Source organism: Thunnus maccoyii, chromosome 6, assembly GCF_910596095.1.
Source record: "Thunnus maccoyii chromosome 6, fThuMac1.1, whole genome shotgun sequence".
In the NCBI taxonomy this organism is placed as follows: Eukaryota; Metazoa; Chordata; class Actinopteri; order Scombriformes; family Scombridae; genus Thunnus; species Thunnus maccoyii.
The window spans coordinates 6,436,433-6,463,407 of record NC_056538.1 but is presented as its reverse complement, the minus strand read 5'-3'; the positions used below and the strand labels follow the sequence as shown (position 1 = coordinate 6,463,407).

The window sequence follows — 26,975 nt, the reverse complement described above, 5'->3', positions numbered from 1 at the left end:
CACACACACACACACACACACACAGAGGGGGCCCTGTGTGTGTAAGCAGGGTGGATGGGTTGCAGAGGTTTTTGGAGGGGCTGGGTGTTCTGTTTGTCCAAAACGCTTTAAGGCTTGTTCTCTTCATCGGAGAGGTTGTTAAACAAAAGTCAGTTTGTTACAGTAGCGGGGGTCAGCGGGGGTATTAATACACACCAATGCAGATGTCTGAGCATTTACAGCCATCCATAAGAAAGGCTGTTGTGTTCAGTGTCAAATCGAATGTCTGGTGATCCCCATTTGGCTGGGCCTATTTTGGTTAGAGGGTTCACATGAGCGCCTTCAAAATGTTTGTCTCCGAGTGCACTTGTATTCTTCCACAGAGTGAATCACAGTCACTCGCTTTCTTTTTCTCAAGTCGTGACCAAAATAAACACAAAGACTCCATTTAGTGATTACCACTGGGTGAACAACAAACTGACTAAAACAGCAGTTATTTTCAGAATTTTTATTTCATTATAAATAGTAGTGATAATGCGCTTGTACACATGACATTATGTCATATCGCTTTGTCAGATAATACAAAAAAATATATCAAAGGACTGAAAGGACTGGTTCATTCTAACATAGACAGATGTACAGAACAACAGGGTGCTTGTATGAAGGCAACCTGTTATTCTGAATTAGATCGATAAAGTATTCTTGTTTCTATCACACCCATCACTTGTACAATGTGGAAAGGTTTACAATTACACTTGTGACAATAAATATGTCCGGAATGCATTAGACACCTAATCAATATTTCCTGCTTATGCAAAATGGAAACAAAAAAAAAGGTCCCAAGCAACACAACAAAATAAAATACAATTTTGGCTTTGTCATTCCTGGTAATTGGCTGTTTACGTTGGCATTCCCTTCATTCATTCTTTTCCCCATGACATGTGTGCTAGTACAGCAATTTTAACAATGTTTCCTATTTGTTTTGGACCCAAAAGCCTTCAAAGGCACATGTGTTGCTCCTTTAAGTCCCAAACTAGATCCAGAGTTTAAATCCAAAGGGTTTTGTAAGACTTTCAGAGGCACGTTTTCTTTTTATTGTTTGAATGGTGAGGTTGACTCTTAAGATACATGATATTGCACTTCTGGTCAGCTGGGAGAATGGCTGTCTTTAGTCTAAACTCTCTTGGTCTGTCGGTTTCTCAAGTGTCTCTCGGTCATGACTTGTGACCCGGTGGCTTTCTCTCGCTGGGAGAGGATCTTTAAAGGGTTTTCAGCCTGTGATCGATCTTGCCTATCCCCTCCCCTTTAAAGATACTTCTCCGCCACCGCCCTCTTCTACTGCTCTCTCATCTGTCACTTTCCCTAAAGTCACCCCCTGACCTCCACCGAGTCCTCTCTAAAACTACAAAAGGCAGGGATCCCTGCCTCACCGTCCAAAACATCAATGAGACGGAGGGAGTAGGACAGAAAGGCGAGCAGAGACAGAGGGGGAGGAGGTTTGAATGAACTTTCTCTGCAGAACAGCTGTGGTGTACATTAGAGTTTCTGGTACAATAAAACCCACAGATTCATTCACTCACGTTTGTTTTCTTTGCGTCTGGAATTTTTCTCCATGTGTGGGATGCAGAAATCGCAAATAAATGCCATGTCCAAAAAAATCAACAAAGCCCTTTTCTTTTCCCCTTCAGCAGATACAATTTAGGGATTAATTTGGCGATACATGTAATTTCATATGTACTCATGTGGCCCTAAGATATGTAAACACGTTCCTTCAAGCATCAGCTCATAGGCTGGTAGTCTGTGATGATAGATTTGGGTTTGCTGTCATAACAAAGACCCCACAGACAGAGTCCACGGTTGGTGTTTGGTCACTGGATTCGCTCGCGGCCTGTGGAAAGTGAAGATGGTCGGAGCTCCACGTGTGCTGAACCAACTGAATTAAGCGCTGGTATCTCTGCCATTCATCTGCAATACTGATGCAGCAATGTTCACAGTAAATCAACAGTTTTTGGTCTGATATTCCTTCTTGTGGTCCCTTCTTTTATTTGTCCATTTCTCCACCAAGAATGAATAATGAAATGTCCTGCAGTAGAGAATGTCCTGGTAAATGCAAATTTTGGTCCAGATAATGAATGATTTCCACCGCTGTACACACAAATGTCCCTCTGTGAAGTCTGAAGCTTCTGATCAGGTGATTTCAGGCCTCAGATAAGAAAGGGCACCTGTGAAACAAAAGGATGAGACAGTTGTTAAATTATGACCAGTGAAAAGGGATTTTAAAAAACCAAAGTGAAAAGAGGATAAAGGAGATTTATGGTTGCAATAAATTTTGGGCATATGCTTTAGCATGCCATTCCGCAAACATATGGCTATTGTTAGCATAGCATGTGCTAACAGTAGTTTTGGGTGTAAGGTCAGGAGATGTGAGAACAGAAGCATGCGGACGCCCTTAACAAATGCAGCCAAAAGGTTTCTCTCTCTGAGGACAAAATGCAAGATTACAGTGAAAAATACAAACTTATATCCTATTAATGATGTAGGATATATACACTATCAAAGTTTTTGAATATACAACGGTTATGTATTCAATTCCCATCCTCCACATCCAGAAAATTTTGATCACACACCAAAAACAGTCTCTCAGTATTTATTTAGATTTATAGTCATATTTTATTCATTCAGTTAACTGTTTAATTAGATTTTTGGTAAGTTTTTAATTTACAACATGCTGGTTTAAAGTTTTCTGCACACTGCCAACAATAAAATTCTAGTGGGGTAATTCAAAATGTTTATTTATTTATTGGTTAGCCTTAAATTTGTAAAATCAAAAAAGTACTAGTCTAAAAATATAAATCATCCAATAAAATACCCATTATGTATTTTTTTTCTTTTTTTACTGTAGAAAGTAACTCCCTCCTGGTTGCGTGTCCTCTCTGGCTATGACCCTGATCCCGACAAAAATATAACATTGTAATGATTAAAAAAATGCATGTTATGGTCTCTGTCACCGATTGTTGTTACAGCTCTTTGCTCTAAATGGCTCAGGAATTTGTGTGTATTATGTCTCTGGTTTCTGGAAATCTTGAGTAATTAATGAAAGCCACCGTGGCCAAACAGGTAAAGAAAATTCCACAACAGAAAATGCGGAGAGAAAGACTCTACAGTATTGGGAACGCTGATCGACAGGTGACCTCTGCAAAGTGAAGTGCACAAACACGATGTCTGCTTAGCAACAGAGACATTTACCTAAATAAAAACAAACAAGTAATTCATGGATTACCACTGTTATTTCCGTGAGGCTGTCCAGTGAAAGCTACATGTAGTCAAAATGTACCGCAGTATGGATCAATCCACAGTCTCTTACGCTGCACTGGAACCTGGAGCAGCACTGTTCAACACTGCTTCCCCAGCTGACCTCAGTCCTAGCACCTGTTTCTAATAGCCGCCCTGCCAGAGGCTATTAGGATCCGTCCACCCCCAGAAAGGACCTTTCCTCTGCAGCTCCCAAACCCAACCGCACACCGGCTATCCAGTCGCACTGATTAATCACATCAAGATGGACTGCTCCGGCTTGTAACGGTGTGGAGGTGTATGTGAGCGCATGTGTTGTCCTGGTGGCTGCCTTTTGTCCCTGTGTGTGTGTACATGCACAGTGCCACATGCTAGAGGTGGTTCATGTGTGTCGCTCTAATTCTTTATTCTGTCCACTTTGAGATATTTCACCGAGATATTTCATTAGACATTTGCTGCTCTCGGATATTAAGTTAGATATTCATTTGATACCTGCCGCCCAGCAGAGTTACATGCAGTCAGACTCATTGGACCGCTGCCACGCTCTTTGAAGGGCCCGGTTGTCTCGAGGTTGCCACAAGGTCAGTGGATGAACCTGATTGGTCAACCCCCTGCGGACCAAAATTGGAAACGGCGGCCGCTGCAATCACGCTGTGACGGAAAACGACGTTGCCTTCCAAAGTTAGATGGAGATTTGTTTGAAGTTGAGTGTAACCCTTTAGCTAACAGTAATGTAAAGTGAAAAGACCCTCTCATGGCTGGACAGGTAGGTATTCTCTGAGGGCAAACAGTCTGAGGAGGGCTATCACACACTACTGCAGCTACACTTTACCCTGATGGGAGCTGACTCTACAATATACCTGACCACAGATCTCAGTATCACACAGATGGAATCATATCTGCACAATTAACCCCAACACTTGAGACTGCATGCTTGGACCCAGAAAAATGTCAGCGGCCTAAACAAGCAGTACTGCGGCTACCTGTGTGTTGTCAGCCCCATGTTCAAGAGCTTGTGAGTAATTTGTGGTTACAGGGTATGACTCGACCACTGGAATACCAGCACGCTTGATGATCATACACTGTATCGCCTGATTTGGTTCAGACATTTTCAATTTGAATTGAGAGAAAAAAAAAACAAAACAACAAAAGACCAGTCAGTGTTTTACTCTAGGAAATGGAAAGTTCTTCCAATTTCTGAATCAGATTTTAAAGAAACAAGTGTTGTGTGGTCACAAGTACACACACGCATGCTGCAGTTGACTATACAAGTTACACAAGTATGTCTTTTACAACTACTGTAATGCTTTGCTACATCATTAACATCATTACAGATCATGCTATTCATCACTGAATCAAGCTGCAACAACAACAGTGTTGTTTTTCAAAAATGGTCAGATGGCAATTACTTGGGGAAAAAAAGCCCACTTTATCTGTACAGGACACTCACCAGCCTCCCATAATCAATATGTAGTTGAGTTTCATGCTGGGAGCAGGACACCAACTGTTAAAAATCCTGCCTACATTCTTAAAAGCATGTCAATATCCACTAAAGATTAATACAATACAATTGCACTCACACAGTGAGGACAGAGTCACAGTGGTGGCCAAAAGTCAAATATCAGGCTTTGCTTTCAGATGTCTTAAAATATAGAATATGGATGTATTTTGTAGCATCTTTTTTAAAAAAAAGTATTTTATAAAAACATAAATTTGTATAGGCTTACTTTAATGTATGCAGATTTTTAAGTTTAGTTTAAACTTAAAAACTCATTATTTTCACTCCTTTTATGCTGGTGTTTGATTATCTGCATTTGTTTTTGCTTACTTCTCTGTAAAGCTCTTGCTAATTGTTCTTTGAGAGTGAAAATGTGCAGGCAAAGATAATAACGATAATAATTTTGCATTTCTTTGCATTTCAAACTATGCCATAACAATCACATGCTTAGTCTGGGTATTGAGTGTAGTAATGAAAGGAGAGAATAAAAAGATGAAGTCTATTGACCTTACTTTGTCCGTACTGGCCGTACTGGTAGGACGCCACGTGGTCGACTGTGTAGCCTGGTGAGCTGTAGGAGGGGGGACAGTAGGACTGGGAGCTGGGCAGGGAGGGCAGAGCTGACATGGAGGGAACGCTGGTCAGACCCTCCAGACCCTTGATGTGATCCATGCGCTGGCTGCAGCTGGCAGCCATGCCAGCAGGGGGCTCGAGACCGCCCGTCAGAGGGGAGATGGCGTAGTCGCTTTGTGGCTGATGTGGCACGCCACCCGGGTTCAGCAGACCCATCACCTGATTGGAGGAAAGATGGAAACAAAGAGAGGGAACTTAAAGTGTGATGAGTTTTGGGATTGATTTCATATTCTTACAGGTAGATACAAATGCATAAAACATGGAATGGTTGTTATCGTAAAAATAATACAACTGCAGTGCAGTTACATCCAGAAAAAAGGGGACATATTTGTTACAGAAAGGACCAGAGGGGCAGCGCATCATATGTGGAGAACATGTTTTCAGTTGTCTTTTTAGTTTCTAACAAGGCCCCATAATACTTTGAATATCTCTCACTTTTAGCGTACAAGCAAAGGAGTGTGTGTTATATGTATCAACAAAGACACAGAGACAGACACACACACTCAGACACACTAAGGAAATCCCCCTGTCGCGGACATCAAAAGGCTCCCAGCAAGCCCGTCCCAGACAGAGATAGCACCAGAAAGGAAGAATTAAGTAATTTGTCTCAGATCCACGGCTCCACTTATTCCAAAATTCCTTTTTGACACTGCTCCAAAAACCCATGGCACAAGATAACAACTTATCTCCGAGAGAGATATGCTGACAAAGATAACGCAAAAGAAAGGTCTCTGTGAGCTCAGCTCTGTTCAGCCTCGGAATAGATTTGCAGTTTGAGAAATGCGTTAGCTCTTGACCTGGTCTTTATTAGCGACCAGATAATCGAATTTGGGGGAATATTCCTTGGCCAGCAAAGGACGGAAAAGAGCCGCAGGGCGAAGTGTTTCAACTGGTTTCAAAACAGACCCGATACCACCAACCCCCTCGTACGCTCGCTGAATTTACCTGTCCATCATCAAAGTGCTCGGTAACCCGTTAATAAGGAATTGAGGCTGGCTTTATCACTTATGAAAGTAACTCTAACTGAACCTGCTACCTTTAAATGTATCATATCCCACCTCCCTCTCAACAGAGCAAAGGCCTCAAGGCTCCTCCAGTTGTCCTAATAAGAAGCAGGTATGCTGCTCTTTGGGTCCTCTTGGCCCTCTAAGTGACATATTATTCTACATCCACACACACACATGGTCCTACTTAAATCATTTCCCAAGTAGGGGAGGTGAATGGAGGAGTCCATGTTGATTTGGAGAGGGGAGTTGTGTTTCCTCTCATGCCCAGTAACATTTTCCTAAAAAATTAACCTGCGTTTTGAAGGTTTGGTTGAAAAAGAAAGAGAGCGGGGATACACTGCTGGCGAAACAATCCGCGGGAAGCAGGGACACACCGCTTCTGAAACTGTTAGATTCTAGTCTGCTAACTTTCATGCTTTTTTTCTATCTTTTACCTATCTCTACCCATCATCCCCCTCTCTCTCTCCTGAGCCTCTCCCTGCCTCGTGAGATGGCTGCTGGCTGGCCCATCCAGGGTGTTTCATATTGGAGTGCTGCCCTTGCCAGCGGCCTAAATCAGGAGCGTCCAGGAGTTAGCGGAGAAGAATGTCGGGACGGGGGAAAACATCTGAGACGGGACATTCCTTCCCCGCCGTATGAACTATATACAAATAAATTAGAACCTTTGCTTTCTCGCAGAGGAATGTTGAAGCAAACATTTTAAGAATGCAATCACAAGAAGCTTCCCTCGAGGCTATAGTATAACGTCAAGTGTGTAGCAGTGTTTATGCACATACACATGACCTTGATGATGCCGTGTTTAGCTGTCTGTATGCACAATATTATTAATGCATGCAGCAGCGTAGCTCTGTGTTTGACAGCATGTATGAGAGTCTGCAAATAGTATTTTCAGAGGAAGGGATCAGCTAACAACACACTCTTACTGCCAAATACCCGTGCAACGTAACATCCAAAAGTAAAAAAAAGTACTATGAACTTATCCGTGAATAAAATGACTTCAGTTCCCTATACTCCTGCTGTATTTGAAATGATAAAAAAAAATGCAGTAATCAATCTTTCAATCTAAACAGAAGGTTGAAAAGTTGACTTAGCCATGCTGCTCAACCATGTCATGTAATATTTGTGTAAAAGATGTTGCAAAATCCTTAACTGATCCTCAAAATGTCATGGAGTTGATCAATTATCTACAGTGTGTGTGTGCGTGTGTCACTGTAATTATGTGAACCTGTGAGCATGTGTGTGTCTCCTCCTCAGCCCCATCTTCACACTGCTGCGGACTGTTCTCTGAGGAGTAAGGCTGCACCAGGCTGAAATCTCATTTTCTGCCTGTTAGGGTCTCTAACTCCTCTGTCTCCTCTGTCGTACCCTCTGTGTAGGTGCACAGACCTTGGGACTTCATGCCTGGATAATTGTCTGTAATTGTCTTTTCACTTCTCATTTGTCACACACTCAATTGTCCTCTGTCCTTCTGGAGTCATCTCACTTTTTCTTCTCCAGCAGTGAGCGAACTATCCTCTAGTCCTGCCAACAAGTGTGTGATTGTGGTGCGTGCGGTTTATGGTGCAGAGAAGGTGAGTCACTGAATCAGCGAGCAGTAAGGTTGTGCATTTATATACTCCACACCTGGGTGAAATATTACTTGAATAGGATAAAAAACAAAGGCGTGTTTGACTTTTTTAAGCTCATGATTTCTTGTGTGAAGCTGTGTGTCTGACAGGATAAATCATGATTATATCAGCCGGGTTCAACTCTTTGAAATCATGTTCAAATCTAATTCTGCCCAGCTCCAGTGTGGCTGTGCACGTCATGGGTATTATCCATGCAAGTAAAACTATTTTAGTCTCCAGAAATGTGTTCTGTTTCAAACACACAAGTCTTTCTCCTGTCAAATCAGCACACAGCAAAAAGCACTAAGTTAAATCTTCTGACTCTTATTAAGTTTGAATCTTGCTTAAAACAAATTAATCAAATATCAGTTTTCAGATAAAACTGATTTGTTTGAGAATTTAAAATATTCTGGATGAATCAACATTTTTTATCAAATCAAATCACGTGATTGAAACAGATTTTCTCGTAACAGATGAAACCGTGATGAATGAATGAAGTGTCTCACTAATAGATTTGTTTCGCTCCCTTTATGTAAAAAAGATCTTTAAGTTAAATATTTTACTAAACGTCTTATTATATCTTATTTTTCGCACAGTCTGCTGCTGTAGTGACATATGCGTATATGATATATTCATCCCCATTTGATGGTTGACTTTGAGCTTAAATACACAAATTTTAAGCTATATCCTCACCTGTGGGGAGAGTCCGTTTCCTATGGCGGGGTTCATGGGATTGGCCGGTCCACCGGGGCTCACAAAGCTGTCTGAGTATCCTGAGAAGGAGTGGCGTCCAGAGGCGAGGCAGTAGGCCGACCCTCCGTCTCCCTGTCCTCCACCACTGGTGGCCTGGTGGCCCGAGGAGGGAGGGAGAGGCTGGGGCCGGTGCACCGTGCTGGGGGGCTCTGAGACTACCAAAGGCATGACAGAGAAAGTTAAGATTTAAGATTCTTAGTCAAAAGTTGCAAAACGTAACTGCAAAGTGTTTACTATTGGCATCATTGAAAGTGCATTTAAAAACAAAACAACATAGCAGAGGTGATTCATTTAAGTAGAAGTAAAACTGCTGGAGTGAATATAAACTTGATTTTTTTTTATGTCAAATGTTCAAAATGTATAGAAATTAAATATATTTTAATACAAAAGTGAATAATAGGCTAGGCTATTTTAGTTAAATAAACAAATCCAAAATTCTGTTGTTTGAACAAATTAAGAATGGTTAGAAATAAAAAGATATACATCTGTCCAAATATATGTAGGTCAATATACAATTATTTATTTCAAAAAGACCTTCAGAACATGCAAGTGAACAAAAATGCTTATTATTTACAGTAAGGACATTAACGTAGAACTTCCCTCCATGACCTGCACACTCATACTATTTTAACATGGTTAACAGAGACCAAAGCATCAAACTACAAACTGACAGTCATCATCAAAAATTCTGTAACGCCAATTTTAGTGATTCAATTTTTTAACCTCACATTAATGGTTGCATGTCTCCACAAATTGTTTCAACCACGAATGGGTTTTGGTATATTTTTGAAAACCAACTAGATAAAATGAAAAATGCTTTGTCATTAGAACAAAGCTTTCTTTCATTTCCCATTGAAAGCCTAAAGGGTAATTAACCATTAATCATTAATTCTGAGCACTGAACCATCAACCACTGGTTTAATTATATGAGTCCCTACCTTGTGCTATTGATGAGGGGGGGTAGGCGCTGTCAGAGAGCTGGTAGGGTGGGATGCTGGACATGGCTGAGGGTGGGAAACCCCCTGGGATCAGGTGATTAAATGCCATCAGTTGATTGGCTCCTGCTTGCTTCCTCCACCTTGCCCGCCTGTTGCTGAACCATACCTATAGAAGAAGGCAATGATGTATATGTGCTATATGTGCATGACATGTGCACGTCATGCAAATCTCTCACAGTCCATCTATTATACTAGCAGCCTTTTTAGAGTTAAACAATCTTTATTAAGTAAACTGTAGCTATTAATAGCAACTAAGAAATTACATTTCACACAGTCGGATTGGCTGAAAAATTACTTTTCTCACAGTTCTATCAGAGTTTGAAAATGAAAAGGAAGGTGAGAGACAATATGAGAGAAAGATGTGTGCGTGCATGTGCGCGTGTGTATGTGTGTGTGTGTGTACCTGCATGTGTGTGTATGTGTGTGTGTGTGCGTGTGTGTGCATGCGTGTGTGTGATGTGTGTGTCATGGTTGGGGTTTGTGAGTGAGTCCATATGGACAGAGCTCATGCTGGGTTTGCTTACACTTCCCATATGGAGCCTGTGGAGGAGAATTTACTGGAGTCCAGATCAGAAATAGGAAAGTCTGGATTGGGCCCCTGGGAGCAGAGGATGAGAGATGTCCGTGTGTGCGTGTGTGTGTGTGTGTGTGTGTATGTGTGTTCATGCTGTTGTACGGAGCAAACAGCAACCAGCAGGCTGCCTTTAAATGGTAAGACAGTGTGTAAAGGCACAATATTTACATCTTAAAGTGTGTGTGTGTTTGTGTGTTTGTGTGTGTGTGTGTGGGGGAGGGGGGGGGGTTCTCACAGTAAGGACAGGTCATCAATGGTGTGTTGGTGTGTTAAATCAGGTCAGGGCAAATATGTAGAGCAGAGTATTGCTGCCATCTTGTAAACATTTTGATGTTTTGTCTTCTGTTAAAGGATGTCATGGTTATGTGGTAAAATTTACAACCCTTAGGCCTATAAAAACTTTTCAAATATCCATCATATGAATTTCCTGTATTTAACAAGCTGAACTCCGTTTTTATCTCTCTTCAGTTCCTGAAAAGCTGACATTCTGTAGATACTGACACTGGCGTATATACTGTATGCATGTGCCCTCTCGTACCTGCACCCTGGCCTCGGTGAGTTTGGCCCTCTGGGCGAGCTCCTCCCTGGTGTAGATGTCAGGGTAGTGGGTTCTCTCGAAGGCCCTCTCCAGCTCTTCCAGCTGCTCTGCTGTGAAGGTGGTCCGACTGCGCCGCTGTTTCCTTTTCAGCGGCAGATCAGGCTCCGACTCCACATCCGAACCCTCGTCTGAGTGACTCGCTGTTCAAAGAAGAAGAGAGAAAAAGAAGAAAACTGTCAGGATCACTAATATGGGATGTTTAATCACTTGATATGATGAAAGTTTCTTCCTGATCACCCTACATACACACATTCACACACACACACACACACACACACACACACACACACACACACACAGTTTTATTCAGCAGTTTATATCTTCAGCAGTTTAAGGTGACCATTTTTGTGATTGGTGGTAGCTGTGTCATCAACTTAAACCACATATAGAGAACTGCTTTTTTTTCCTTTTCTTAACACACTCCCACACACAAACACACCATCAGGCGATGGTCTTCCTCCCGGTCTTGTGGCCAAACAGACCTCCATTCAGAAGGAATATTCCAAGCCGAATAATCCCACTGGACAAGATTCCCAGGGCACCACAGGGGGACTGGTGGACTAAAAGCCACACAAAAGGCTAATTTGGATCCAGGGGCCATTCTTTATGCATGTGTGTGTGTGTGTGTGTGTGTGTGTGTGTGTGTGTGTGTGTGTGTGTGTGTGTGTGTGTGTGTGTGTGCCCAAGCGCCCAGTTAGCTGGATGAAGAACAAACTGTCTGTTCAGTCACGTGAATGCTGGTCTACTTATCTAAAAGAACTTTCTTTTTCTCTCTATCTCTTCACAAGTTCAAGTATGAACTCAAAGTTTAGACCGTTTCTGTGGCAGTGATGGAGGTGATAATCAGATATCATAGTGTGATCAAGTCTCAAGTCGGTATCAAGTCTTCAGACACATTTTAGTTTCAGTCCACAGCCTAAATGGAGAACACCAAGTTCAGTCTTACATCAATTTTAAGTGTAAAACCATGTCATAAAAAATAAGTTAGTACTAATTTAATAGCTGAACTAAAACAAACATCTAGCTGTTGAAGACAAGTCTTATCTTCATATATGAAGTCAAGTTTTGATGTTGCTGCTTCTGCTCCTTCCCCTCATGACACATGCAAAAGGTTAATTAAAACATCATTCAAACTTCACCGTCATTGATATGGAATGTGGGGCTGCAATTAATGATTATTTATATCATTGATTATTTATTATATCTAATGAGTCATCATTACAACTTTAGAAAATTGTGGAAAATGGGCCCAAGGTGATGTTTTCAAATTGTTTATTTTTGTCAGTCCAATACCCAAATTTATAATGATATTGACTCATAATGACTCACCTTTTCAGCATCAAATGACTCAATATCCTAAATACAAGAAATACATAACATGTGACTATTTTTGACTCATCGAGTGTGATCTTCAGCCTGACTGAGCTGCAGCGATATTATCGCTCCTGACAGCTTTTGTGTGTCTACTTTTTCATCTCTGTCTCAGATCAGTATTAATACTATTGTGAACTATGTTCTATAAGCCAGCAGCTTGGTTTTTAACTCAGCAACTTCAAACAATCCATTGGCTCCCTTCTAAGTTCACCAAGGCCAAAGCGCCCACTTTTTGTGTTACACTTAATTAATTCCCCCTCAGCACAGGGGAAGTTTTGTGTGCAACACTGTATTAGTTCCCCCTCAGAAGCAACAATAAAATACAAGAGAATCCAAATAGCTCAGGGCCCCTCATGTGAAACTGATCCTCTCTCCCCCTTCGGCGATTTTCTCCTCGCAACACCAATAGCAGTGGGAGTCAACTTAACATGCATTAGGAGCAAATTGGTAAAGAAACATTCAAGCATGAGGGAGGCAATAAGTAAAATATTTTCAAAGGGGGAGCGAGAGAAATGGAGACATTGCCTTAGGCCTCTGCTGAATATCTTGCAGTTTTGCACACATAGATTGCTAGCTCTTTATCAACCTACTTGTTCAGCATTTTATCACTTATGGCACACTAATATACTAATATACAATATACTACCATACTAATGAACAGGATGTTCACCTTCTTAGACTGATGCGTAGAAAAGAAGAGGAAATTCAAAATGACCACTGTGCGGGCAAAATTTCACTGTTTTGGAATTTTTTACAACTAGTTCTTCGCCACGGTAACAAAAGCTTTCCAGTTAGCAGGTTGCTGCCAACCAAACAAACACACCGACATTTTATATGGCTGGTGTGGTTCTATGGCTTGTGTTTTAGGTGGTGGGGAAGGAATTTGGGGTGTGGAGTGTGGGGCTTTGGAGTTTTGGACAGGATGGCTGAAAAACAAGAGATGAGGCCTTTTGTAGCCTCCCCCTCCAGTTCCTGGAGGAGGGCCGCTAGGAATGCTTTTTCGCTTCCCCCGACTTTAGCAGCATGCACGTTCCTCAGCATTTCACAGGGATTTGGGCCCTGGGAAAGCTGAGGCGGCCGGGAAAATCCTTAATCACTTTGGAATTACCTATCGGTTATGACTGCTACCGGGGTTTTGAGAACTTTTCAAAAGAAGCGACAGAGTGGCACCTCTAAAGTCTCAAGATTGTAGTCCTGATACTATCCTGAATCAGATCCGTTATAGAGGACTCATTTGTTTCACTCGCTTCGTTGGATAGCTACATCACTTGATGTTAAGATACAACAAGATAAGACGATGGGAAAAAATGATAATGGTGTCTGTGGGGAAGCACCGTCACTGCAACATAATGATACTAAGAGAGAAAATGCATTGCGCCGAACAAATTACAGCTGACAAATAAAACATATTTTTGCTTAGGTGGTAAAAAAAATGGCTTCCTGCATGTTTTAAAAAGTTGTGAGACAACTCCAGACTTGCACATTTTCAATTCAAACTATAGCAAACTCATAATTTGCCCAACAAACTCACTTTTTGCACTTCTTCAGCACGCTACCCTCCTTAAACAAGCACCACCTACTCCTCCCTCTTCTCTCTCTCTTTCTCCCTCCTTCTCACCCCCTCTCTCTCTCTCTCGCAGCCTCTCTTTGTCTCCCTTCTCCCCATCTTTCTCTTTTCCACCCATATTTCTCTCTCTGACTCTCGGGCTCTTTGTTGCTGCAGAGAGCTGAGGTCTTTGCCGGCGATTTCCACGCTCCATCTGTGGAATCCGTCATGGCTCCCTCGGCCCTTCACAGTAGAGGGCTGTCACCTGCCCCACGGGGGAGCTGGAGGAGGAGGGGGGGTGGGCCTGGGGGGGGGGGGGCATAAAGAGGCTCCGCAGAGGGCTAGTGGGGAGGTGGGGGAGATGGGGGCACAGCCAGGGGCATTCTACTCCTTCCCCCCTACAAAAAAACCCTTCCTCCAGAGGGAACTGTAAGAGCACCTGAGGGGGTGAGAAGGGCAGTGGAGAGGGGCAACGGGGGCTGTTGTTGCCGATGTAAATGTACCCGTGGGGATAGTCTTTCTGGGCATCTGTGTTGGTTTTTGTTGTTGTTTTTGTTGTTGGTAGAAGCATAGTACATCCATGATTTGTGCATGGACACTAGTTGAGGAGAAAGGAAGTACGTCCCTCCCAATGAGTTCCCCCGTCTTCTCTCTTTACCTCCTCTAAAAGATTCAAATCCCCTCAGTCTCTATGCTTAGTTCATCTTTTATTTCTTTTCAGCTCATGTACAGCCATATGAAATAAACTATACCAATCATTCTTAAAATAATATTCTCAAAAAGTAAGTGAGAAACCAAACATTAAATGAGTGTGCCTGGTCTAGCAAAATATAGCAATTTTATTGAAAATATTAAAAAAAAAAAAAAACAGATAAAAATCCCTGTGCACCTCATAGCTTATTTTTTGTATTTTTTAAATGATGTTACCATCAGAAAGAGGGTATTTCTTACTGTGCTGTGGTGTCTTGCAATAGAAAACAACTTTTGGGCGCGTGTGGACATATAATCTGTGTGAAAATCAATTAAAACTGATCTCATGCTTTTATAAAATGTGGCTAATCCAGCAAAAAAAATAAAAAAATAAAAGACTAAAAGTGATGAGCCTTCTGCGTAAGACACGTTGCATATAAGCTCCCTACAAGTGAGTGCCTCTCATGGTTGCTCTCTATTAAATGCAGTTACTTTTGCTGTTGGGTCCCAGTTTTTCCGACATCCTAAATTTCTTTCACCAGATAAGAAATTATACATTTTCACAACTGCTGAAATTTGTAATAAAAACATAACGTAAAATACTTGCTGTATTTGTTTCTGTGTTAGAGGACACTGCAGTTTGGTTTGCAGTAAAACAAGAACTTAAAGAGCACAAGCTTATTCTCTTTAATTACATCTCTGAACTTTGTTCTCCTTATTTTATGTTTTCAACTTTTTTCAGTGATTTAAAGTTAATTCCATTGCACTCATGTCCACTCAAAAGCATCAACCACATTCCAGGTCTAAAATATAATGTCATGTAAATTAAAGTGGCAGGTGATGAAGATTCATGGGGTGACACATGGGCCAGAGAGAGAGAGAGTTTTGGTTGGTAAAGTTGTGCCAAGACAGAGGGCAGCCACCCAATCACCCCTGAAGCTCGCTACTCCCCGCAGCTTGGCTCAGTAGCTCACCCATACACACACACACACACACAGAGAGAGAGAGAGAGAGAGAGAAAGCCTGCAGTACTCCGAGCACATGACCTTCCACATGCATGTACACAGCGCTGGGCTTCCCCTGATCCTACATGCATTTTAAGGCTACATTAATCGAGCTTGTCAGCCCTGAGGCGTCCCTACTTTGGCGTCCGTTAACAATAAGAGTGTTCAAGCACAGGCACACAATACTTTCCAACATGATCTTGGTAACAATTAAATATAATGCCAAACCAGCATCAGGTCATATATTACCTCTCTTACCGAGACAAAGAGGAAGAGAGAGGGAAGAGTACATGTGGAGAAGTGGGTGAAACCTTTCCCCTGCTTCCCGGATCTTATCCAACCTTGTAAACCTGTGGTTTCAGAGTGCCCCATTTGCCGTCATCGCCTCGCTATCCTCAAGATCTGATCACATCGATTTGGCACCGTCAAATAGCCTTGGCCAATCAAATTATCCACTCTAACCCTCATATCGCTCCCTGCCTGTATACATATGCTATATCTTAAAATGCTGTATTTATAGCCCCTGTAAACACTTGACTTCTCTCTGTATACTTTTGCTCTACCTCAGCTTAAAGGAGTGGGGGGGTTGCAGACGTGGTACTGGCTCTTGTCGGTTCATCGAAATATGAGAAAATATGAGCCTTAAAAGGGTAAAATTATCTGAGCGGAGAAGGCCTGGAAAAGCAGCCTCGGCAAGATCGCCCGGGAGCCGAGGAGCATTAAGCCGCAAAATAAGAGAGAAGCAGTTGGAGGGGGTGGGTGGAAGGGGTTAGAGGAGAAAAGAAAGCTGTTTAATTTAACCAAACTGAAGCCCTGAGATGCACACAGTGCATGGGACTCCAAGCCAAAACAACCTCTCCTGAGCCAAGAAACCCCAAAATGGCTCCCGCCACGCAACGCCATCCTAGAGAGGAGAAAAACAAGGAGGAGAAGGAGGAGGAGAATAGAGGATTTAGCTGAAACAGACTGTTGGAAAGACTTCGGCATTCAGCTGATTTTTTTTTAAGGGGGGGGGGGGGCAGTCGAATGGGGACACAAAGGCTTAAATATGTCCACCGAGACATGAGACAGTACGCTTTGAGTATGTATGCATGTGTGCGTGAGAGACAGAGAGAGAGGGAGCAAAAGGGGATGTGTCCAACTTGGATTTTGGGACTTGGGGGAATTGACTGACCATATGTGGGCTGTTTGCACCCCTCTTCGCACATCCCAGTAACTCTTCTGGGGCTTTGGTTAATAGTGAGGGTAAATTGAGGCTGTGACACGTTGCCCACCCCCCCTTCTCTCCACCTACTCCTCTCAAAAAACACAAAACAAAAGGCAGAGGAGACAAACGCAGCATTTATTTGGGCGGGCCGACCATGCTGCTCCTATTCAGGAGCTGGGGGACTAAGTGACTGGCCGACTGCATTAAACAGTATATAGAAGTCAAGGCAGGCAGATGCTGGGCCGGATAATGGCTTTACTGACAGCTTATGGACCCATCTGCGACTCTTTCTGGTGGGTTAAGAAAAAGATGGTGTGTGTGTGTGTGTGTGCCAGTGGATTTTTGTATGTGTCAGGGGTGGGGGGGGGGAGAGGGGGGTGGAGGGTGAACTCACTTGACTTGCTAAGGAGGAGTTTCAATCTTCACAGCTGCCCTGTAAATGAGAGTGTGCCAGAACTGCGTGTGTGTGTGTGTGTGTGTGAAAATACCAAAAACCAAGTGTGTGGACCTACAAGAGCAAACTGTCATCGATCACAGCCTTGTTACGCTGCAAAAAAAAAAAGACATGACAGAGGGTTTAAAGGAGGAATCACGGGAGTTGAAGGGGATGTCGGGGGTTATGAGGAAATGGTTACCTGTCATTTGTAGCTAAATGTGTTTCTAACCCTGTTTCCTGTGTAGCGCTGGGGGAGAGTGACCCTCCGCTGCCCTGTGACCCTGCACTTCTTCTCTGTCTTTTAACTCTGAAAATGACTCACAACTCAAGTCAGTGGGGAACATGTAGAGATCCAACAAAGTGAGCTGTGTGCACATTAACTGTCATTCTTAGTTTTCTAGGTGACAAGACGGATGTTTGACAGTTTCGTCTCTCTCTTCTCCCTGCTGTCGGACTGCCCTCAGTAACTATGGCAGTCATTAATATTGAATGTTAGAGAAAATCATTCTGTACGGCACAAAAGCACAACATAATGTTGTACATGAAGTACTGTCCCCTTTAAATCAACATCATTCTTAAACAGTGTCTGCCTTTTGAAAAGTAAGGGATTGGATCCACTGCAATTTTATATGAATTTCTACCGAAATCTGTAAATATAAGCAGATTTAGTTAGACATGTGGTGGAATACTGTATAATGCTGCATTCATGTGATATATGGGTAAGGGCAGACCTGAGTTTCCTACTTGAAAATACTTCACCCAACTCAACTTTCAGATGGTAAATATCACTAAGGAACTCATGGTTTGGCGGTGCAGACCTATTTGAACAAGGGAATACCTGTAATCATGTTTTACAGAGTGCTGCATTCATTCATTCAAAAAATCCTGAACAAAATGTATTATTTTCATCAGACCCTTCATTAGCTTACACTGTAAAGCTCTGAGATTGATGTGATCGAGTGTCAAAACAAAAGTCTATGATAAAAACCTCGCTTCTATATTACAAAAGATATTCCCACATGACACGGCTACAGCATAAACACACATTTTAAGCCTCTTTCCTGATGCATCACAAAAGCTTCTGAGCTAATTAGTTAACAAATGAAAGTCAGGCTTCATCGGTCAGTTGATTGACAGCCGCCTGTCCCCCATCAGCAGCATAGATGCTGCATTTACTGGCCTCTGGCTGGCCTCTGCAAACTTTGACACTCAGCCCTAACCCCCGCGCAGGCCAATACTCACGCATGCACATACACACACATTAAACGACAGCCACACTCGCAAACACGCAGACAGATGCATGAAAGCCATGCACAGAGGAAAACACACATGCACTCACATTCTTCCTTACTTTCTCAGAAACACACACAAACACACACATGCACATTAAAAAACAACCTCTCTCCCCCTTTCCCCCCCAGCTGTTGTGCCTATAGTGCATACTTGCAGCAGATAAAGAGGGGCCTTATTCTAAGGCAAGCCATTCTACTTGACCTTCGCTGGGCCTTTTCACTCTTTCACTCCCTTCAAACCGTCTTTGGGGCTCGCTCACTCTCAGCTCAATGTGGCTAGTCCATCACGGGTGAAGGCTGGGGCGCTAGAGCGGGTCTTGAAGGGGGAATACCCCAAATACCCCCTGCCCCCCTCCCAGTTCCACACACACACACAAGCACATACACACACAAGCACAAGCCCCCCATCCCTCCCAAAAATCAGCCTGACTTCAAAGTTGGTGTGCATTCATTAATTGCCCTTTGAATTGATATCAGAGGGTCACAATAAGAGTGTGAAAGGAAAAAGAGGCTTTAATGAAGCATAGAGCAGCCATTCATTTGCAGATAACTATGTTTTCATGCTTGGATAGTCATCATGCATGGGCTTATTAGAAAAAACTCACGAGAGCGGGAGGAGTGCGGGATGAGGAGAGAGGGACAGAGAGACAGAGAGAGCCCCAGGGTAGAGGAGAGTGATTTGGTGCTCGCCACTTGGCCCTCGTGCCCCCCTTTGCCCTCGTGCCCAGGGACTCACTGAGTGACACATTCATTCTTTCAACGGACAGACAGAGCCCTCTTCACCAGACACTTGGCTCAGGCCAGTAATAGCCAATAGCTATTATAAGATCCACCAAGACCTTATTGGTCCTGTCTTTGTCAGATTTGACGAGACAGAAACAGCATGGCAACATATTCAAGAGAGAGAGGGGGGGGGCTATCATGTTTAATAGCTCATTCTGTGTGCAAAATTTCCAGAATCACCTTCTGCAATTTTTTATTTCTCTGGACTAAAGTCACAGCATAGCAGAATGGTGCTTCATTCAATAAAATGCTGTAAGTGAAAGTGAAAACATATGTGAAGAGTCACTAGCAGATTCTTATCTTGGAAAAAAAATTGGTTTATCAGTGAACACTTCACAGTTCTTACAGTTCCACTGATCTTCAGATAACTGTGAATAGCTGAGGAACAAAATAACGTACGTCAGTCTCAGCTAATGCTTAAAAGCCTCTGCAAACACCATCATCACACACAAAACACACTGTGCCTTCTGTGCTCTCGGCTCATTCTCTGCCTCCACCTCTGCTCCCTCGCTTCTTCCTATCACTCCCACAATCCCCGCTTTCCGCCTCTCCTCTGCCCTGGCATTGATCCAGTCTGTGCCCACATATTACATTTGCAGCACGCCATCCTTCACCCCGAGTGGCAGAGAAATCCAAGTTCTTCATTCACTCGCATTATTTACACAAACAAAGTCCTGCTCCGTTTCTGTGACAAAGCCAGCTAAATCTTTATGGCTCTTTCATGTATTGTCTGCTCACGGTTCCCTTTTGTCCCCCGGCCATTGGCCTGGGCCCTGGATACAATGAGCCCGGGAGAATGGAGGCAGATTGAAGGAATGCGCCTCAATAAACCTAATTATGACATGATGACTGCGCTCACCATGGTAGGGGTTTTTTCAAAGATCCCGGGTTTATTCAATTAGCCCTTTCCAGGATCCCCTTTCACCAAATAAAGTTATCCCTTTGACTGTTTGCATTGCAGAGTGGAATGTGTGTGTGTATGCATGTGGTTGTGTGTGTATGTGTGTGTGTGCGCACACACACACGGCTGGCCTAAATGGAAATGTATCAGCCCTCAACAAGGCTCCTCTGTATTATCTGGCTAATTTCACCTAACGAAGTATGGACTCTAAAAGATACACTGTGAAAATGTGAAGCAGGAGGAGGAGGGGGGGGGGGGGGGGAAGGGAGGCGGGGCCACCGTGACTGTTTTAATCATTAACTTTGTCTCCAGGGTTAATTACTATGACGCTGGGAGTTTGGTGCAGCTCAGCAACAGGCCTGGAGGGTCAACTTTACTGCCAAATACATAATATTTGACAGAGAATGAAGGAAGGGTGGGGATTTCTGAGTATGAATTTATTACTTATTGCTTGGGGATTTAGAGGGAAAATGTGTTTCAAGTTAAATTTATATTAGATATTAGATAATGGTTGATTTGTTACTTAATCATTCAATATTCAATGTGACTGAGAAACAAGCTGTTTTTACATGGCCCACATTTCTAATTGTGTGTGCAGTGCCTCTCTCACAACTGTAAATATTAATGTTCTGAAGCCAGCACTGGAGAGAGCCAACAGGTGATAAAAAAGTAGAACTAAAGGGTTTGGTTAGCATATTATAATATTATTTCCTTATTACAGTAAGCAATCATTGAAAGTCTTTGTTGTGTGTTTTAAATGTTAGTTTTATCCTGAAAAAACAAGAGTGTGTAATTTTCACCACATCTTTGGCCTTATGTCTGATATGGTGTTATTTCTCTGATAGGATGTATTAATTTGACATAGCTTGTGTTGAGTGTGTAGTGACCAACTTTACAAATGAAAAATATTTCATTTGGACTCAGCTACTAATCTGATGAATAGTTACCGCGATATTTATAACCATGACATTTTGAAACTGTAACAAGATATATGAATAATCAACCCGCAAAAAGGTAAATAAAGGACATAATTAGAAACGTTATGGAAGTGGACTGACTTTTCTTTGTTTGGGCCCTGCGTTACGGAGGATGGAGCCCCGATATTAAACGAGCTGTGCGCCGCAGGCTGAGAGAAACAGAGAAAGAGTAGGAAACAGAGGGAGAGGGGCGGTGTTGCTCTCCAGATGAAAGTGAGATGAAATAAAAGAGTCGATTTAATCTGCTTGAAGAGATTTGGGGAGCAAGTGGAGGAGGAGAAGGAGGAGGAGGAGGGTGAGTTTTTCGGAGTTGTGCGCAGCACAGGACGGGTGGCCGGGGCCCCCATTGTGAAGCGGCGCTCCGGGCCAGACCGGGGCTCTCCGGGGAGAACATTGGTCCCCATTCACCAAAAACACTCTTTAATACACTCCCTCCGTCATTAAATGTGACATAGCACAATATCGACATCATTTAGAAGACATTATTAATGTTCGAAAGGGGCAAGGCCGGGACTCATCAAAGAATCAATAATAGATCATGAGTTACAGACTGGAGACGTCTGAGTATGAATACCGTCACCCTTCAAGACGAGGAGGCCACTTTGTCTTGTTGTCCAATTAACGTCTGAATATTATGACAAACTCAGCAATTATCCAGCATTCATCAGAGTGAAACGGGTAATGTTGCTTTTTCTTTTTTTACAGCGTTGAAATTACAAATGCAGCAGGACAGGAAGAAATGTATCCAGTTTACTGACCATAAAAAGTGTATGCATTCACATCTTATAATGACCCAGCACAGAATCTAAATTAGAGCTCGTGTTGGGTGAAATGTTTCTTACTGACTAGTCAATTTGGGACTTTTTACTTTCTCTTCCTCTCAAATATGTGTGCGCGCGCCCGGGAGGCATGCGCCATTATCAACATTTCCTAATTGCGAGTCATCCCACATTTCGATAGCCTACTTTTGAAAATGGCACATTTTAAATCGAGTGTGTTGAATGCGTACTTGTGCGCGTGCTTGCGTTCCACAGCGTGTGCGCTAGTTTGGGGGGCGAGCACGCATCTTTTGGGCTGTACGTGAGTGGATTTCAGAAGCCTCAATTGTCATTCTGAATGGCAGTCGGCTTCTTTAGACGACCCCAAAAGGAAACATTTTGTAGGTGAAAACGGCCATTTTCTCTCGGTGAACGGGCCTCTAAACCGTGCCGGAGCGCTCCCTGAATAATTCATCCTTCATTGCGGCCTCAAAATGTGTTTTGTCGGGCTTTTTTTTCTATGGAGAAGCTCTCCTCTCCCCTTCTTTCTCTCTGACTGAATTATAAACAGGTCGCCTTCTTCTTTAGCGGCGGCCAAAGCTGTTTCCAAGCTGGCCTTTTGTCCGCGCGCAGCCCAAGCGTGAGCCCCAAATAGACTCTCGCGCCTTTGTCTCCCAAGTTCATCCTTGAGCGTCCAGTTGTGCGCGCGAGGCGTGTCTTTGTGAGGAGATGGAAACCGTTGAACAAATGTTTGATCAACTCATCTGGGGGACATTTTGTCTCCTCAGACTAGAGTCCTTTATCTCTCCTCCCCTATTTTACCGACGCAAAGACGAAAAAAGTGCTTACAGGGAAATGGTGGGCTAAATGTTGACATTTCGCTGCTGAAATGACTTTTCAAAGTGGAAAGAGAAGGGGTGGAAACTGTGGAGGACATGTTTGAACAACTTGGGGTGACATTCAGTCTCTCGTGCCAAAAGTAGATGGATAGCCTTAACCTATAGCTAATTAAATAATTAGCTTAGCTCATGCGTAAGTGTTGAAATATGAAATATGTAGCTAGTCTATAAACAATATCATCGCCAGCTCGAAAGTTAGACTGAGGTTAAATTGTCCCAGAAATCATTACTTCCACTGTTTCCCCCTGGAATTAGCCACCCTGTGCACCGTTTCAAGCAAGTGCATTTAACTTTGGGGTGGATGAAAAAATATTTCATCGAGGAAAACGATGACATTAAACATAACATGTTAGTAGCGCAGTTTAGTTTCTTCTAGAGGAGACTGGTACCCAGATCCATAAGACAGGATACATGTGTCCATTATGGAGGTTGTATAATCATTTGGAAATAATCACAAACTAATTCACAAATTGCTACGTTAATGACGTAGTTAAAAAATAAAGAAAATAAAAAAGTAATGTAGATCTAGTGATATTCAAAACAGGCTAGTAGGCCTGGTGTAGTTATAAAGTAATTAGCCCCAAACCACTTTCAAATCCCTAATTAAGCTACTGCCTGTGAGACGAAATTAAGAAAAATGTCATGTCTTGGCCAGGCCTGCATCACTTTATAGAGTTTTACATGACAGGGTTTTCATAAAAAGTGTAGGAATGGGCCTAAACTGCAGAATGCACAACTTTAAAATAGTCGTCGTTCAATTTGTTCAATAGCAAGAAAGAAAAAAAAAACAACTTTCGATTAAATGAGAGAAATTCACTTTTTTTTCTCCGAGTGAAAAACTTAGTCTGGCCTGTTTATCTACTAGAAAAGTTCTGAAAATGACAGAAATGCTTTGAAAACAAGCTTATTTATCTTAGTCGTTTAATTACTTTCACTCATTTACGAAAAATATGATCTTAGGCCTGGATGACTTATACAGGTGGTCACTTTTTACAGTGGACGCAAAAGTTTGAAACACTAATACAAACGGATTTGTTACACAAAATAATGACCAAACTATAAACAAATAACCTACCAACACACAGGCCAAGACATTACTAGACTATATTTCATAATTTATGAAGGCATCAGGCATTATATAATTTATTATATAATCCACAAGAATGCAACAAACATGCAATTCTTAAAGATGTGTAAGATGCAGACCCATTGTAACATGACTATTCAACCAATCCGCTTTTAAGACACCGCTGAGCACACACACACACACACATACACCCTCTCTCTCTCTCTCTCTCTCTCTCTCTCTCTCTCACACACACACACACACACACACACACACACACACACACACACACACGCACACACACTGAAACGCACACTCTCCCTCCTTTCCCGCACAGAGCTATCACCTGCTGTTTGATTTACGGTATGGCCTCATGGGAAAAGCATTAGCAGGAGAGATATGGTCGATAAAGAATTCCTAACAAAGGACGACACACACTCTCCACCCCCATCCAACAACTTTACAGCATGCTAAAATTTCACATAGCAGCTAGTTATACGACGAAATAAAACCATTCTTCTTTACACCCAGCTCAAAGGCAATCAACAGGTAGCAGGTGTGGAGCCTGATGTTTCTCCAGATCCCTTGGGTATTTTTTTTTTTTTTTGTTTTATTTTTTGATTTATTATTTTTTTTTTAGAGGTTTCTCTGCAAAATTGAATTAAATGTCTCTATAATTTAATTTAGTGGAAATTATCCCAATTAGAGAATATAGACTATAAAGTTTTCAACCTCACCACTAATATTTCCCCAAGTACAGCTTAAATCAACATGTATCATTTATACAAACAGAGTCCCTGACAACATCTGATCTAACAGGACTCCACTGCTAATATGTGTGTCCGCTGATATGACAAAGATAACCCCAGCGACAGTTAACAGCCAACTCTTCACTTCCACATCAGCAACAATAAGTAGAGGAGTTCACTCACATCTGTCTCCTAAGATGCCTTCAATGCTGTGTTTGGCCCTGCGCTCGTTGTCCTCCAACTCTTTCTTCTCGATTTCATCCTCATCCTCCTCTTCATCGCCTTTCCCCCCGAACTTACTCCGCATGATGCGACTGATGGAGCTCACTGCAAAAGTTTGTTCAAAAAGTAGAAATTATTTACAATTTAAAAATAATAATAATAATTTTATAGAGAGATAGAAACTATTATGGTACAAAATATAGACTAATAATCTGAAATAAATAAGCCTTGAAAAATGTTCTAATTCTCTAAAAATTAAAAAGAAAAAAACAGAGAACACGAAGGGGGGAAAGTTGTTTTCACTTCACTTATTTTTTGTGTTTTATTGTTTATTTAGAATAAAACATGGTCATCTATGATAATCTGTTGTAGTCGAGGTTAAAGTTTATAGAATATTATGGTGAATTATTATTACCATGAATAATAATAATAATAATAATAATAATAATAATAATAATAATAATAATAATAATAATAATAATAATAATGTAATTGTAATACATGTGAAAACTTTCATTTCTGCCCTTTTTTACCTGAAGGAACGTTGTTGCGGTCACATATCCCATCCTTCAGTAATTTATCCCGAATCTCCCAGCTAAACATACCCGGGTTTTCCCGCTTGTATTCTTCTATTCTCTTCTCTACGTCCGGCGTCGTTCCCTGCTTCAAAGGTCAAAAGAGTCGCAGTGTTTATTTACTTTGTTGTGGCCCTTGGGACACAATGCATTGCCTATTATGACTTCAAAAATCAACAGGTAAGATTTGGTATCTTCTAGCATGCATGAGTGTATATAAAAAAGTTTTATAAATCTTTTTATCCCTGCAGGAGCTTTTGGTCCCTACCTTGGGTTTGCTGCCACCGATGGCCCCGGGTCTGATGGAACCCGTCTCCTGGTACCTGCACAGGATTTTGGACACGCAGCCGTGTGAGACCCGGAGCTGTCGAGAGATGACGCACGGCCTGATGCCGTGGTGGGCCATCTCCACGATCTTATGTCGGATGTGGTTGGGCAAAGGTCTGCCATTTATGAAAACTCCTCCGAGCTGGTTCACTCGGCCTTGACCCAACGGAGTAGACACTACATTTAATCAAAATACGAGAAGAACTTGTCACCAAGCAGAGCCTGTGCATGCTGTAAAACTAGACCACGAGGAAAAGTTCAGTTTTAACTGACTCCAAATAAAACTCAATACACCAATGACAAGATATTATAGATAGAAATAAGTTCTCTTTAACCTCTCCAAAATAGCAATATAATATAATAAAATTGTAAGCCACAGCCTACTTTGCAGCTATAAATGTAAACTGAAACAATGGCAATATTTATTAAAATATAAAACAAACATTGAATAAACTATAATTGAATATAGCCTGCAAAAAGTTTGCCAAAAGATGCTAAAGTTATACCAAACACTGTGGGAAGTAAAGAGTAAAATAAGCTACAAAAGTAGCAATAAAAATAATGAATACACGGCAAAATATATTCAGTTCAGCTTCTTAACAAGTGAAATGTCATTTAAGCTTTAAACTCCTACAACTGTGTGGAGAGTGAAGAAGAGGAGGGCAGCCTATTGAAAAGAGAGTGAACAGTGACTTTTGACCGACTTTCACTGAAACACAGATATCTATCTATCAACATCCAGGGCAGTAACCCGTCCGCTTGGCAATGTGATGCTTTACCTTCCAGTGGGAAGCCACTGCGGGGGTAGTTCTGAGCCAGCGTGGGTCGCATCATCCTGGGTATTGACCCCGCCAACGCAGTCATACCTCCACCAGCCCAGTGAGTACAGATACCTCCTCCTAACGAAGAGGCTGCTGCTCCAACACGGAGTTAAGACGTCGTTGAAACCGCTTTGCCGCCGTGAAAAGCTTCCTGGAAGGTTAGGCTCGGTTAGGGTTAGCCGCACCCGGGCTAAAACCAAGCAGTGTCCCGGGACTACCACAGCCCTCTGAGGAGTCAATTCTGACGACAACAAAAGAAGAAAAAGGGGATTGTTGGTTAAAAAATAGTCAGTTTCTCGTTTTCACCACTTTTATCCGCTAGTATTTGGGGGTTTTGGAAATGTAGTTGCCACGGCGGTGTAGCCAGGACGAAAATATTGTTGTTGTTGTTTGTTGACACCGGTTCAAAG

At 42.2% G+C, this 26,975-nt stretch overlaps 1 protein-coding gene across 4 annotated transcripts; it reads right to left on the bottom strand.

Annotated features, from left to right (window-relative positions):
• Positions 1–514: 514 nt before the first annotated feature.
• pax3b (paired box 3b) lies at positions 515–26,975 on the bottom strand. 4 transcript variants are annotated; one of them, XM_042415390.1, is made up of 9 exons: positions 26,524–26,975; positions 25,686–25,921; positions 25,376–25,505; positions 24,804–24,947; positions 10,879–11,078; positions 9,707–9,872; positions 8,709–8,923; positions 5,276–5,560; positions 515–2,201 (listed from the first exon to the last, which is right to left on the bottom strand). In XM_042415390.1, the coding sequence occupies exons 1-9, from the start codon at positions 26,606–26,608 to the stop codon at positions 2,184–2,186; spliced, it is 1,479 nt and encodes a 492-aa protein (XP_042271324.1). In that variant the 5' UTR covers positions 26,609–26,975; the 3' UTR covers positions 515–2,183. The 4 variants fall into 4 exon arrangements, with proteins under 4 accessions (XP_042271324.1, XP_042271323.1, XP_042271326.1 ...); XM_042415389.1 differs by having other exon boundaries at positions 5,281–5,560; XM_042415392.1 differs by having other exon boundaries at positions 25,448–25,505.